The 15575-nt window shown below is 54.9% G+C and overlaps 1 protein-coding gene across 1 annotated transcript in view; it reads right to left on the reverse strand.

Moving 5' to 3' along the window:
• tubgcp4 (tubulin gamma complex component 4) overlaps positions 1 to 15575 on the reverse strand; it is a 93275-nt gene that overhangs the window by 30270 nt on the left and 47430 nt on the right. The window contains exons 18-23 of the mRNA XM_070863955.1: positions 11539 to 11662; positions 8920 to 9011; positions 5686 to 5821; positions 4500 to 4699; positions 3746 to 3878; positions 1193 to 1370 (exon numbers count right to left, since the gene is read on the reverse strand). Coding sequence (XP_070720056.1) covers positions 1193 to 1370; positions 3746 to 3878; positions 4500 to 4699; positions 5686 to 5821; positions 8920 to 9011; positions 11539 to 11662 — 863 coding nt within the window. The remainder of the gene's footprint in view (positions 1 to 1192; positions 1371 to 3745; positions 3879 to 4499; positions 4700 to 5685; positions 5822 to 8919; positions 9012 to 11538; positions 11663 to 15575) is intronic.

Genomic DNA, 15575 nt, shown 5'->3' on the forward strand with positions numbered 1-15575 from the left:
CCCACATCCCGGGAACGAATAAAAAAACTTCTTAAAACTATTTTATCGAGCTTCCCTCCTGTTACGGTCTCCTATCCTGAGGAATTGTGATGAGCTGTCCTCCAAAGGTGCAGCTCGGTCTCCAAGCTCTCCCAGTGGCCCCGACAGTGACTCCTGGCAGGCTTATCAACCATGGGGGGAATCAGAGAGGAGCCCAGTTGTGTTTGTTTACTCCACACTCGCACATGTGCAACTTTCAGCAGGAATCACGGGAAACGGACTCGATGTGAATTTCTGATTGCGGGTGCAGACTCACCAATTCCCGGTTTGAGGGTACAAGGTCGGTCCTAATTCCCGGCTCGGGGGTACAGACACTCGGTGTGAATTCCCGGTTTGGGGGTACAGACACTCGGTGTGAATTCCCGGTTTGGGGGTACAGACACAGTGCCCATTCTCGGTTAGGGGGTACAGACACTCGGTGTGAATTCCCGGTTTGGGGGTACAGACACTCGGTGTGAATTCCCGGTTTGGGGGTACAGAGTCTTGGTGTGAATTACCCGGTTTGGGGGTACAGACACAGTGCCCATTCTCGGTTAGGGGGTACAGGCACTCGGTGTGAATTCCTGGTTAGGGGGTACAGACACTCGGTGTGAATTCCCGGTTTGGGGGTACAGAGTCTTGGTGTGAATTCCCCGGTTTGGGGGTACAGACACAGTGCCCGTTCTCGGTTAGGGGGTACAGACACTCGGTGTGAATTCCCGGTTTGGGGGTACAGACACAGTGCCCGTTCTCAATTAGGGGGCACAGACACTCGGTGTGAATTCCCGGTTTGGGGATACAGAGACTCGGTGTGAATTCCCCGGTTTGGGGGTACAGGCACAGTGCCCGTTCTCGGTTAGGGGGTACAGACACTCGGTGTGAATTCCCGGTTTGGGGGTACAGACACGGTGCGATTTCCCGGTTTGGGGGTACAGACACGGAACGATTTACCAGTTTGGGGGTACAGACACGGTGCGACATCCCGGTTTGGGGGTACAGACACTCGGTGTGAATTCTCGGTTTGGGGGTACAGACACGGTGCGATTTCCCGGTTTGGGGGTACAGACACGGTGCGATTTCCCGGTTTGGGGGTACAGACACGGTGCGATTTCCCGGTTTGAGGGTACAGACACGGTGCCCGTCCCCGGTTAGGGGTTACCAGGTATTTGCTGACCTTTCCGTCCTGTCACGATGTCCTTGACTGATTTCATCGCCAAGCTCTGCTTCTTGCTGAGGAGGACGGTCTGTGCCAAGCGGCTCTCCTGGTCTCGACAGACGCTGCCGACCTCACTCACCTCCCACCGACCCTCGCTGCGGAGAACCATCTCCACCACCTCCGTGCTCAGGACTTCCTGTTGGGCAGGGGGAGAACAATATTACTGACACCGGCACAAGATTCCAGTCCTCTTGCACAACCAGTTACTATGGAAACCTCCTCGAGCAGAGGGTGTTTAAAACAGGACTTGCATTTCTATAGCACCTTTCACCACCTCAGGACGCCCCAAAGCACTTTACAGCCAATGAAGTACTTTTGGAGTACAGTCACTGTTGTAATGTGGGAAACGCGGCAGCCAATTTGCGCACAGCAAGCTCCCACAAACAGCAATGTGATAATGACCAGATAATTTGATTTTGTTATTATATAGATTGAGGGATAAATATTGGCCAGGACACTGGGGATAACTCCCCTGCTCTTCTTCAAAATAGTGCCCTGGGATCTTTTATGTCCACCTGAGAGAGCAGACGGGGCCTCGGTAACGTCTCATCTGAAAGACGGCACCTCCGACAGTGCGGCACTCCCTCAGTACTGCCCCTCCGACAGTGCGGCGCTCCCTCAGTACTGCCCCTCCAACAGTGCGGCACTCCCTCAGTACTGCCCCTCCGACAGTGCGGCGCTCCCTCAGCACTGCCCCTCCGACAGTGCAGCACTCCCTCAGTACTGCCCCTCCGACAGTGCGGCGCTCCCTCAGCACTGCCCCTCCGACAGTGCGGCGCTCCCTCAGTACTGCCCCTCCGACAGTGCGGCGCTCCCTCAGTACTGCCCCTCCGACAGTGCGGCGCTCCCTCAGCATTGCCCCTCCGACAGTGCGGCGCTCCCTCAGCACTGCCCCTCCGACAGTGCGGCGCTCCCTCAGTACTGCCCCTCCGACAGTGCGGCGCTCCCTCAGTACTGCCCCTCCGACAGTGCGGCGCTCCCTCAGTACTGCCCCTCCGACAGTGAGGCGCTCCCTCAGCACTGCCCCTCCGACAGTGCGGCGCTCCCTCAGTACTGCCCCTCCGACAGTGCGGCACTCCCTCAGCATTGCCCCTCCGACAGTGCAGCACTCCCTCAGTACTGCCCCTCCGACAGTGCGGCACTCCCTCAGCATTGCCCCTCCGACAGTGCAGCACTCCCTCAGCATTGCCCGCCCCTCTGACAGTGCGGCACTCCCTCAGTACTGCCCCTCCGACACTCCCTCAGCACTGCACTGGGAATGTCAGCCTAGATTTGTGCTCAGGTCCCTGGAGTGGGACTTGACCCCACGACCTTCTGACTCAGGGGCGAGGGTGCTACCCACTGAGCCACGGCTGACACAAAGGTGAAGAAGAGGAATTAGGATGGACTTTAGCACACTTTAGCAGGAGTTGTTGGATAGCAATCAGGAATTAAAACTGTTTCAGGGGTACGGAGTCAGGCTGTGACCCCCCCCTCCCCCCACTGCCCCGGCACCAATCGGGCAATGTTCCCCTAGGTCTGTACAGCTTGGGTCCACAACCCGTAATGTGACCAACTGAGACACTGTGGCTTTTAAATTCATTCCCAACATCAAGAACCAGCATTTATACAGAGCCCTTAATGTGCTTCACAGGAACGTTATCAAAAAAATTGACACCGAGCCACATAAGAAGATATTAGTATAATACTAATTATTAGTAAAATACTGCGGACGCTGGAATCTGAAATAAAAACAGAAAACGCTGGAAATCTCAGCGGGTCAGGCAGCATCTGTGGAGAGAGAAACAGAGTTAAAGTTTCGGGAGATATTAGGACAGGTCAAAGAGGTCGGTTTTAAGGATAGTCTTAAAGGAGAAAAGAGAGGTAGAGAGGCGGAGAGGTTTAGGGAAGGAGTTCCAGAGCTTGGGGCCCAAGGAGCAAAGACACGGCCACCGATGGTGAAGTGATGGAAATCGGGGGATGCTCAAGAGGGCAGAGTTGGAGGAGCGCAGAGATCTCGGAGGAGGTTACACAGATGGGCGAGGGCCATGGAGGGTCTGAAAAGGATGAAAATCAATGCATTGCCAGACTGGGAATCATTCTCGGGATGTGGGCGTCGCTGGCAAGGCCGGCATTTATTGCCCATCCCTAGTTACACTTGAGAAGGTGGTGGTGAGCCGCCTTCTTGAACCGCTGCAGTCCGTGTGGTGAAGGTGCTCCCACAGTGCTGTTAGAGAGTTCCAAGGAAGGAACGGCCGATATATTTCCAAGTCGGGATGGTGTGTGACTGGGAGGGGAACGTGGAGGTGATGGTGTTCCCATGCGCCTGCTGCCCTTGTCCTTCTAGGCGGTAGAGGTCGCGGGTTTGGGAGGTGCTGCCGAAGAAGCCTTGGCGAGTTGCTGCAGTGCATCTTGTAGACGGTGCACACTGCAGCCAGGGGGCGCCGGTGGTGGAGGGAGTGAATGTTGAAGGTGGAGGATGGGATTGCTGGACAGATTTACTGAACGAGATGAAGAATGGTCCAAAATTACTGTTCTCAAATTTCCCACCGGCCCAGTCTCGGAGATCTCTACCTTTGGTAGTTTGTGAATGTCTTCGGGCGAGAGGATGAAGACAAGTCTGTCCACATATTCTATCTGCTGCAGAGTCCAGCCTGAAGCGTCCCTGCAGACAAAATAGAATCATTCATATTTCAGTAAGCGTTATCCGATCCTCCATAGCCTCGCCCCTCCCCAACTCTGTAACCTCCTCCAGTCCTTTAACCCTCCCAGATCTCTGCGCTCCTCCAATTCTGGCCTCTTGAGCATCCTCAATTTCATCGCTCCACCATCGGTGGCCGTGCCTTCAGCTGTCTGGGCCCCAAGCTCTGGAACTCCCTCCCTAAACCTCTCCGCCTCTCTCTCCTACATTAAGACATTCCTTAAAACCTACGTCTTTGCCCAAGCTTTTGGTCAGTGCCCTAATATCTCCTTATGTGGCTCAGTGTCAGATTCTGTCTGACCTACGCTCCTGTGAACCGCCTCAGGACGTTTTACTGCATTAAAGTGCTATATTAATGCAAATTGCTGCATCAAGTTCATCAAATAACTCAAAAATCAAGGGCTGAGTAACGACAGTCCTTCAAACTCCAGGGGTCCGGGTTCCCCTTTACCCCACCCCCCCGCCCCACATGAACTGTGACCTGCGCTAGAGTACAGCTGTACAGGCATCAGGTGTTGCAGGCTATTTGACTGTGAGAGGATCACAGGAAAGCCCCACTGGACATTCCATATGTGTTTTACCTACCCCAGCACAGCGCCTTGGGTCAGCATCCACCCAAATGAGTTCTTATTCTCGTCAGGGATGCAGTAACCCTTGACCTCGTCCAGACGAAGCAGCAGGTCTGGTTGGTTTATTTGCTTGACCATCCCTTCATCGACGAAGGCAATGAGAGGTCCCAGGTTATCCAGCGCCTCCCCTGAAATCTCATCCACCGGACCAATCCCCTGTCAGCGAGTGAGCAGACATGTCAATCAAAGGTCCAAACACCCAGTAACATCAACTGATACGATAAGAATCAGTTCCTCCCACAGCCCATGTACACTCTCCCCTATCGCAGACTCTCCCCACACACTGAATTTTACTCAGGGAAAGTTCTGTATAAATACTCCCTGATCCCCAAATGAAATCAAGGCAAACCCCAGAATATCCAAACCTCTTCACAACTCAAATGTTCAAACCATAGTTCCCGGACCGGTCTCAACAACATCCAACCTCCATCCCATCTTCAACAGCACAGGAAGCAACCTCCCAACCTGGCCTCCCAACCCCCCCAACCCCCCCCCCCAACCCGTCCCCCATAACCCCCCCCACCCGTCCCCCCCAATCCATTCCCCCAACCTCCCCCCTCAACCCATCCCCCACAACCCCTCTCACCCCTCCCCCCCAATCCGTTCCCCCAATCCCTCAACCCCATCCCCCGCCCCCCCACCCCCCAACCCCGTCCCTAACCAAATATCTGACCAGCTCTTTCCTGAAGGAACTAGGAGTCTAATCGTTTTATTTTCAGGGAATCTTGAACGCACTCTGTGCTTCCAATCTCTCGTCTTGATTCGGGCTGGTTAACTTTGAACCCATGCCCTTGTGTTCGGTGTTCACTGTCCGAACAAATGTAGCAGTGTCCGTGTACCTCACAGCACTGGGCCATGGGTCAATCACGCCAGGAGTTTACCCCCATCCTTCCTCGGTGGTCATAACCCGGCCGACAGTCCCTAGCGAGGCCGATTCATTGAAGAATGGCCGCTGGGGTGAGATACAAAAGGGCACGATAGAATCGTACTATACAGTAGGTGGCCATTCGGCCCATCGTGCCTGTGCCGGCTCTTTGAAAGAGCGATCCGATGGACTCCAGCAAGAGTCGGTGCCTTCAGGAGAGGGTGGGGGAGGGGTTAAAACGTTTCAGTCAAAGGACGTTACCAGGAGAGAAGCGTACCAGGAGCTGGAGAGCCTTTTCAGCCCAGAAGCTGCGTTTGTGGGACAGCAGGGCGAGGAGAGATGTCGGGTGTCTCGTCATGTGATCGAGGATGTCTTGCACCGAGTCGTTAGAAAGAGCGTTCAGGATCTTCAAGCTGCAATCAGAGAGAGAGCGAGAGAGAGAGAGAGTGTGTGAGAGAGAGAGAGAGAGAGAGAGACAGATACGATCAGCTGGAGTACGGACGCTGTACGTGGGCACGTCCTTGGTGGGACACACCAAGTGTGCAGCAATCATAAAGTGCTGGCCTCCTCCGAACTCGAGGCTGAAACCGACCCGCACTTTCCCATCCACAACCCACAGCACCTACTTGTTCTTTGTTCGGATGGTTGTGCTGGTGTCAGCCGTGGCTCAGTGGGCAGCGCTCTCGCCTCTGGCCTCTGAGTCAGAAGGCCGTGGGTTCAAGTCCCACTCCAGAGACTTGAGCACAAAAGCCAGGCTAACACTCCCAGTGCAGTACTGAAGGAGCGCCGCACTGTCGGAGGGGCAGTGCTGAGGGAGCGCCGCACCGTCGGAGGGGCAGTACTGAAGGAGCGCCGCACTGTCGGAGGGGCAGTGCTGAGGGAGAGCCGCACTGTCGGAGGGGCAGTACTGAGGGAGCGCCGCACCGTCGGAGGGGCAGTACTGAAGGAGCGCCGCACTGTCGGAGGGGCAGTGCTGAGGGAGAGCCGCACTGTCGGAGGGGCAGTGCTGAGGGAGCGCCGCACTGTCGGAGGGGCAGTGCTGAGGGAGAGCCGCACTGTCGGAGGGGCAGTGCTGAGGGAGCGCCGCACTGTCGGAGGGGCAGTGCTGAGGGAGCGCCGCACTGTCGGAGGGGCAGTGCTGAGGGAGCGCTGCACTGTCGGAGGGGCAGTGCTGAGGGAGCGCCGCACTGTCGGAGGGGCAGTGCTGAGGGAGAGCCGCACTGTCGGAGGGGCAGTGCTGAGGGAGAGCCGCATTGTCGGAGGGGCAGTGCTGAGGGAGCGCCGCACTGTCGGAGGGGCAGTGCTGAGGGAGCGCCGCACTGTCAGAGGGGCAGTGCTGAGGGAGCGCCGCACTGTCGGAGGGGCAGCGCTGAAGGAGCACCGAATTGTTGGAGGGGCAGCGCTGAGGGAGTGCCACACTGTCGGAGGGGCAGTTCTGAGGGAGCGCCGCACTGTCGGAAGGGCAGTGCTGAGGGAGCGCCGCACTGTTGGAGGGGCAGCGCTGAGGGAGTGCCACACTGTTGGAGGGGCCGTCTTTTGAATGAGACATTAAACCGAGGCTCCATCTGTTCTCTCGGGTGGATGTAAAAGATCCCATGGCACTATTTCAAACTGCAGGGGAGTTCTCCCCGGTGTCCTGGGGCCAATATTTATCCTTCAATCAACATCACTGAAAAACAGATGATCTAGTCATTATCACATTGCTGTGTGTGGGAGCTTGCTGTGCCCAATTTGCCCGCCGCTTTTCCCACATTACAACAGCGACTACACTTCAAAAAGTACTTCATTGGCTGTAAAGCGCTTCGAGATGTCCAGAGGTTGTGAAAGGCGCTATAGAAATGCAAATCTTTCTTTCTTTTCACACCCAAAGTGTTTCGCGGTCTTTGCGACGGGCCGGTTTTTATTTCCATCATTTCCGATTTTCCCATTTATTTGTACTTTCGCTTGCCAAATATTTGTACTTGCTGTTTCCACTGAGAAAGTTCGAGAAGGCGTTTGTCCACCATGTTGCGTCCCACACAAAGCATTGCTTTCGTACTGCCTCGTTGTGGGATAAAGTTTTAGTCACTGCGCAGATTTGGATCCTGATTCAGGAGGTGGAGCAGAGACTATGCTGCCCCCGCGCCCCTAAACACCAGTCCCCCCCTTCGGGGGAGCACCGGGGGGGGGGGGGGAATCGGAGATGGAAACTCCGAATTCTTACAATCAAGTCAGCAACTATAGCCCAACTTGTAAACCGAGGCAAGCCACCACCCTCTGGAGACGGGCCTGACCCTCTGTGAAAGAAAAGGAAACTATGTTGTCTGTGTTCCCACGTAGTGTGGGGGTCGATTGAAATTAAATAGCACGAGAAAGGAGGAGGAGATCAGAAGCAATTTATTTCTCCCGCACAATAGGGTTGTTAGAATGTAGAGCACTTCATCACAGGGGATTATTGATTCAAACACAGCCCAGCGTGCCGGAGGTGGAAGATTAAAGGGAAAGCGGATTGTAATGGGCAGCTGGGATTGTGGAGCCAGCACACGGGTGTGAAGGGACATCGAGATGGAACTGAAAATGAGGAGAGCGGACCCGCTATCGTCCATTTAAACCATCGCACAACGTCACGATCAACCCCAATGCCTCTATTCTGGTCGCCGTATTATAAACAGGATATCGAGGCAGTGGAGAGGGGGCAGAGAAGATTTACAAGGATGATACCAGAAGTGCGAGGGTGCACATATCAGGAAAGGGTGAACAGGCTGGGTCTCTTTTCTTTTGAAAAGAGAAGACTGAGGGGTGACCTAATAAAGATCTTCAAAATGATGAAAGGTTTTGATCGAGTGGATACAGAGAGAATGTTTCCACTTGTGGGGAAGAGCATAAGTAGAGGCCATCAATATAAGATAGTCACCAAGAAATCCAATGGGGAATTCAGGAGAAACTTCTTTATCCAGAGAGCGGTGAGAATGTGGAACTCGCTGCCACAGGGAGTGGTTGAGGTGAATAGTATCGATGCATTTAAGGGGAGGCTGGATAAACACATGAGGGAGAAGGGAATAGAGGGTTATGCTGATAGATTTAGATGAGGAAAGACGGGAGGAGGCTCGAGTGGAGCATAAACGCCGGCATGGACTGGTTGGGCCCAATGGCCTGTGTCTGTGTCTTATATACTGTGTAATCCGATTGATAACGCCCAAAGTCCCGTATGCTTCTTTTAACAGCTTTAGCAACTTGCCCTGCCGTTGGCAATGGTGGATGAGGCTGTAATATCAAGGGAGATGTTAAAATTGCTGCAGGAGGGTGGAGGGTGAGGGGGGGGGAAACAGGGTGAGAGGGGGAGAAGGGATGGGGGGGAGAAGGAGATAGGGGGAGGAGGAAAAAAGGGGGGAGAGGAGGAGGGGAGAAGGGGGGGACAGAGGAGGGGGTTCCTTTACAGTGAAGTGGGACACAGAGGCAGTGGCGGTTCAAGGGGGGGGGGGAGGGGTGGGGACCGTGGGGAGAGATGAGAATAAAACATACAGAAACTCACGGTAAATCGGCCACTACCTCCGGTCCCATTAGGAGTACATCGTCACGGAATATTCCAGGCCTGCGGCCAAGCTCCTTGACAATGCATTTCCGCTGGAAAGATAAAAGGTGTGGTTTGGTTAAAGATGGCGACAACAAGGAAGGAGGGATTGGTGGGAATCCCAGCGGGAGTGACAAGCCTCACTGCGGCCAGCACCCAATCGCGCGGCTGCCCCGTTGTAAGAGGCGGCTGAGAAAGATTGTCGCTGGTTCACATCTCGGCTGCTCGAGCAGGCACCCCGCAGAATGTGGAGCACACCGGCTGGTATTTAAATACTGAGTGTCAGCCAGGGCCCAGTGGGCAGCACACTCGCCTCTGGGTCAGGTGGTCGTGGGTTCAAGTCCCACTCCAGAGACTTGAGCACATAAATCTAGGCTGACACTCCAACGCAGTACTGAGGGAGTGCTGCACTGTCGGAGGGGCCGTCTTTCGGATGAGACATTAAACTGAGGCCCCGTCTGACCTCTCAGGTGGATGTAAAAGATCCCATGGCACTATTTCGAACAAGAGCAACGGAGTTCTCCCCGGTGTCCTGGGCCAATATTTATCCCTCAACCAACATCACTAAAACAGATTATCTGGTCATTATCACATTGCTGTTTGTGGGAGCTTGCTGTGCGCAAATTGTCTGCTGTGTTTCCTACATTACAGTGATGACACTTCAAAAAGTACCTCATTTTATATAAAGTGCTTTGGGATGTGCTGAGGTCATGACAGGCGCTACAGAAATGCAAGTCTTTCTTTATTTCTTTACACATACGGAGCTGGCCCCAGGTCTGGTATTGGGGGATTAGCCTCTGCGCTCCTGGGCCAGGGAAGACGGGGAACAATCAGCCTGGACCTCTGCCCCGACCACTGCCCAGTAAGCTCCTGTGTCGGAGAGTGCCCATGGTCACTGGACGGCGACAGAATTGGTCTCGACCATGATGTCTCTCACGGTTAAATAGCCGCCCAACTCTCAGCAGTCTAGGCCCACACGCGTGGCCATGGGACTTGTACTGCAGCACGTATTCAGTGTTGGGGGAGCTTGTGGAGGGCGGGAGAACAAGGTCTCTCTCACAGCATTCAAGCCTTTCTCCCCATCAGCCACTAGTGGCAGGGTACCAGAGGGGCCACGTATAATCTTTAGATCCATGCTCCCACCAACGAGAGCTCAAGGTGCTGATATACTAGAGTTCTGATATAGGACTTCATTGTATCTCACAGCACAGGAGGAGGATATCCAGCCCATCTGTGACAGAGCGATCCAATCAGTCCCACTCCCCCCTGCTCTCTCCCCGCAGTCCTGCAAATGTTTCCGTTACAAGTATTTATCCAATTCCCAGTTTGAAAGTTACGATTGAATCTGCTTCCACCATCCTTTCAGGCAGCGCGTTCCTGATCACAACAACTCGCTGAGTAAAAACATTCTCATCTCCCCCTCTGGTTCTTTTGCCGATTATTGTCAATCTGTGTCCCTCTGGTTACCGACCCTCCCGCCACTGGAAACAGTTTGCTCTTATTCACTCGATCAAAACCCATCAATTCTGAACAACGCTATTAAATCTCCCCTTAACCTTCTTCGCTCGAAGGAGAACAACCCCAGCTTCTCCAGTCTCTCCACCAACCAGTGAGGGAACAGCGCGAATAACAGCCCTTTCAAATCCAGGCCAATAACATTTAACCAGGACAGGTCAGCGAGTGAGACATAAAAGAGTTAACACACACACACACACACACAGTTATCTGGTCTTTGATTGTTCCGGGTTTAACGGCCAGAACTGGCTCACAGGCAATGGTTGGATACCCCACTCCAATCTGTAACCCAGTATCCTATTGCCTGATCTAATGAGAACATAAGAAATAGGAGCAGGAGTAGGCCATTCGGCCCCTCGAGCCTGCTTCAGGCTCGAGGGGCCAAATGGCCTACTCCTGCTCCGCCATTTAATACGATCATGGCTAATCTGATCCTGGCCTCAACTCCATAACCCTTCACCCCCTTATCGCTCAAAAATCTGTCTATCTCCGCCTTAAATATATTCAGTGACCCAGCCTCCACAGCTCTCTGGGGCAGAGAATTCCAAAGATTCACAACCCTCAGAGAAGAAATTCCTCCTCATTTCCGTCTTAAAAGGGTGACCCCTTATTCTGAAACTATGCTCCCTAGTTCTAGATTCCCCCAAGAGGAGAAACATCCTCCCTGCATCTACCCTGTGGAGCCCCCTCAGTATCTTATATGTTTCAATAAGATCACCTCTCATTCTTCTAAACTCCAATGAGTACAGGCCCAACCTGCTCAACCTTTCTTCATAAGACAAACCCTTCATCTCGGGAATCAACCAAGTGAACCTTCTCTGAACAGCCTCCAATGCAAGTATATCCTTCCTTAAATACAGAGACCAAAACTGGACGCAGTACTCCAGGTGTGGCCTCATCAATACCGTGTACAGTTGTAGCAGGACTGCTCTGCTTTTATACTCTATCCCCCCTCTCAATATAGGCCAAATTACCAACTGAAGCAATGGTAAAAGTTCGTTGGCTATACGTCGAGACGATAAAACAACTGGATATCATGATGGGAAGTGGAGTCTTTAACTGTACCAGAGACTGCCTGATTCCTCCTCGTAGCTCGCTGAGAAAACGGACCACCTCCATAAACTCGGAATCGTCAGTCTGCAGCTGGAGAGTTTCGCAGTCGGCTCCCTGGGCCACGTTTCCCAAAGATCTGTGAACCCGAGAGGAAGCAGCGATAAATGAGAGCCCCAATTAACATCTCCTGGCAACGCGGAGCGCTCAGGGCAGCTAATGTCCCTGTAAAGGGAGGCCCCCTCCCTCACACTGTCCAAATCAGAATAGGTGTCAGCTGTGGCTCAGTGGGCAGCACACTCGCCTCAGAGTCAGAAGGTCGTGGGTTCAAGTCCCACTTCAGAGACTTGAGCACAAAATCCAGGCTGACACTCCCAGTACAGTACTGAGGGAGCGCCGCACTGTCGGAGGGGCAGTGCTGAGGGAGTGCCGCACTGTCGGAGGGGCAGTACTGAGGGAGCGCCGCACTGTCGGAGGGGCAGTGCTGAGGGAGTGCCGCACTGTCGGAGGGGCAGTGCTGAGGGAGCGCCGCACTGTCGGAGGGGCAGTGCTGAGGGAGAGCCGCACTGTCGGAGGGGCAGTCCTGAGGGAGCGCCGCACTGTCGGAGGGGCAGTACTGAGGGAGCGGCGCACTGTCGGAGGGGCAGTGCTGAGGGAGTGCCGCACTGTCGGAGGGGCAGTACTGAGGGAGTGTCGCACTGTCGGAGGGGCAGTACTGAGGGAGTGCCGCACTGTTGGAGGGGCAGTACTGAGGGAGTGTCGCGCAGTCAGAGGGGCAGTACTGAGGGAGCGCCGCACTGTTGGAGAGGTAGTACTGAGGGAGAGCCACACTGTCGGAGGGGCAGTACTGAGGGAGCGCCGCACTGTCGGAGAGGCAGTACTGAGGGAGAGCCGCACTGTCGGAGGGGCAGTACTGAGGGAGCGCCGCACTGTCGGAGGTGCTGTCTTTCAGATGAGACGTTAAACCGAGGCCCTGTCTGCTCTCTCAGGTGGACGCAAAAGATCCCATGGCCACTATTTCAAGAAGAGCAGAGGAGTTCTCCCCGGGATCCTGGGCCAATATTTATCCCTTAATCTGATTGGGAAGTTTGTGGGATCAGATTCCACAATAAGGTCTTCAGTACATAATCCGGGCTGATGCTTCAATGCAGTGTTGAGGGGAAGCTGCATTGCCAGAGGAGTCATTAACCTGGGCTTTCCCAGAACTGAAGATCCAATTATTGGATATATTGGATATATTCAAGGGGGAGTTAGGTATGGCCCTTACAGCTAAAGGGGTATGGAGAGAAAGCAGGAATGGGACACTGAGGGCCATGATCTTATTGAATGGTGGTGCAGGCTCAAAGGGCCGAATGGCCTACTCCTGCACCTATTTTCGATGTTTCTAAGAACAAGGAGTTCTCCCAGTTTCCTCAAACACACCATCAAAAATAAACAGTTTAACTGGGCTTTCATTTCGTTGCAGTTTAATTCATCTTCCATAATGTTGGCTGACACTCCCAGTGCAGTACTGAGGGAGTGCTGCACTGCCGGAGCACACCTTCTGGTAAGTACACATCTTACACAAGGAGGAATTTCTTCACCCAGAGAGTGGTGAACCTGTGGAATTTTCTACCACAGAAAGTTGTTGAGGCCAATTCACTAAATATATTCAAAAAGGAGTTAGATGAAGTCCTTACTGCTAGGGGAATCAAGGGGTATGGTGAGAAAGCAGGAATGGGGTACTGAAGTTGCATGTTCAGCCATGAACTCATTGAATGGCGGTGCAGGCTAGAAGGGCCGAATGGCCTACTCCTGCACCTATTTTCTATGTTTCTATGTTTCTCTGTGATACTGCGTGTCAGCCGGGGCTCAGTGGGCAGCACACTCACCTGAGTCAGAAGGTTGTGGGTTCAAGAACTTGAGCACAAAAATCTAGGCTGACACTCCAGTGCAGTGCTGAGGGAGTGCCGCACTGTCGGAGGTGCTGTCTTTCGGATGTGACATTAAACCGAGGCACTCTCAGGTGGACCTAAAAGATCCCATGGTACTATTGGAGCAAAGTGCACCCTCTCCAACCGTCGACCCTGTGAAAGGGGAGGACCCACACACAATTTCTACTCACAGAATGGAATCCACCGTTAGATTTGAAGCAGCTCGAATTGCCTTGAAAATAAACTGGGCCTGAAATAGAGAAACATACCCTCGCTGTTGGTGATGGACAGGAACAGACCCTCCAATTCCCCCCAGCGATTGGGGTGGCCCCCCCCTCGCCCCCCCACAGGGATTACAACACAGACACGGCCCATCCCCCCCGAAACCACCTCTTCTCCCGGGAGAGTGCAGAAAACAGATTTATAAACCCAGGCCAATTACTGGGGGGGATCTGCAAAAGGGGAACGGGTTTGGGGGAGTGGGGTAAGGGAATAGGGGAGTGGGGGGAAGGGAATGGGGGAGGGGGAAGGGAATGGGGATGGGAGGAAGGGAATGGGGAGGTGGGGGGAAGGGAATGGGGAGGGGGGAAGAAAATGGGGGAGGGGGGAAGGGAATGGGAGGGAAGGGAATGGGAGGGAAGGAAATGGGGAGGGAAGGGAATGGGGGGAAGGGGAATGGGGGGAAGGGGAATGGGGGGAAGGGGAATGGGAGGGAGGGGGAATGGGGGGGAGGGGAATGGGGGGAGGGGAATGGGGGGAAGGGGAATGGGGGGAAGGGGAATGGGGGGGAGGGGAATGGGGGGGAAGGGGAATGGGGGGAAGGGGAATGGGGAGGAAGGGGAATGGAGGGAAGGGGAATGGGGGGAAGGGGGAAGAAAGGAATGGGGAGAGGGGGAAGAAATGGGGAGGGGGAGGGGAAGGGAATGGGAGGGAAGGGATAGGGAGGGAAGGGAATGGGAGGGAAGGGAATGGGGAGGGAAGGGAATGGGGGGAAGGAGAATGGGGGGAAGGGGAATGGGGGGAAGGGGAATGGGAGGGAAGGGGAATGGGGGGGAAGGGGAATGGGGGGGAAGGGGAATGGGGGGGAAGGGGAATGGGGGGGAAGGGGAATGGGGGGGAAGGGGAATGGGGGGAAGGGGAATGGGAGGGAAGGGGAATGGGGAGGGAAGGGAATGGGGGGAAGGGGAATGGGGGGAAGGGGAATGGGGGGAAGGGGAATGGGGGGAAGGGGAATGGGGGGGGAGGGGAATGGGGGGGAAGGGGAATGGGGGGGAAGGGGAATGGAGGGAAGGGGAATGGGGGGAAGGGGGAAGAAAGGAATGGGGAGAGGGGGAAGGAATGGGGAAGGAATGGGGAGGGGGAAGGAATGGGGGGAAGGAATGGGGAAGGGGAAGGAATGGGGAAGGGGGAAGGAATGGGGGGAAGGAATGGGGGGGAAGGAATGTGGAGAGGGGGAAGGAATGGGGAGGAGGGGAAAGAATGGGGAGGGGGGAAGGAATGGTGAGGGGGAAAGGAATGGGGAGGGGGGAAAGGAATGGGGAGGGGGGAAGGAATGGGGAGGTGGGAAGGAATGGGGAGGGGGGAAGGAATGGGGAGGGGGGAAGGAATGGGGAGGGGGGAAGGAATGGGGAGGGGTGAAGGAATGGGGAGGGGGAAGGAATGGGGAGGGGGGATGGTGGGGAGGGGGGGGGGGGGGGTGGGGAGGGGGGAGGAATGGGGAGGGGGGGAGGAATGGGGAGGGGGGAGGAATGGGGAGGGGGGAGGAATGGGGAGGGGGGAGGAATGGGGAGGGGGGAGGAATGGGTTGAGAGGGGGAAGGAATGGAGAGGGGGGAAGGAATGGGGAGGGGGGAAGGAATGGGGAGGGGGGATGGAATGGGGATGGGGGAGGAATGGGGAGGGGGGAAGGAATGGGGAGGGGGGAAGGAATGGGGAGGGGAATGGGGGGAAGGGAATGGGGGGAAGGGAATGGGGGGGAAGGGAATGGGGGGAAGGGAATGGGGCGAAGGGAATGAGTGAGGGGAAGGGAATGGGGGAGGGGAAAATGAAGCGCAAGGGGAATGGGGAGGGGGAAGGTAACGAGAATGGGGGAAAAGAAAATGCTAACATGCAGAATATTTATCGGGGTGTGTGTGTGGTG

The sequence above is a fragment of the Pristiophorus japonicus genome, chromosome 21 (genome assembly GCF_044704955.1).
Source record: "Pristiophorus japonicus isolate sPriJap1 chromosome 21, sPriJap1.hap1, whole genome shotgun sequence".
NCBI lineage: Eukaryota > Metazoa > Chordata > Chondrichthyes > Pristiophoridae > Pristiophorus > Pristiophorus japonicus.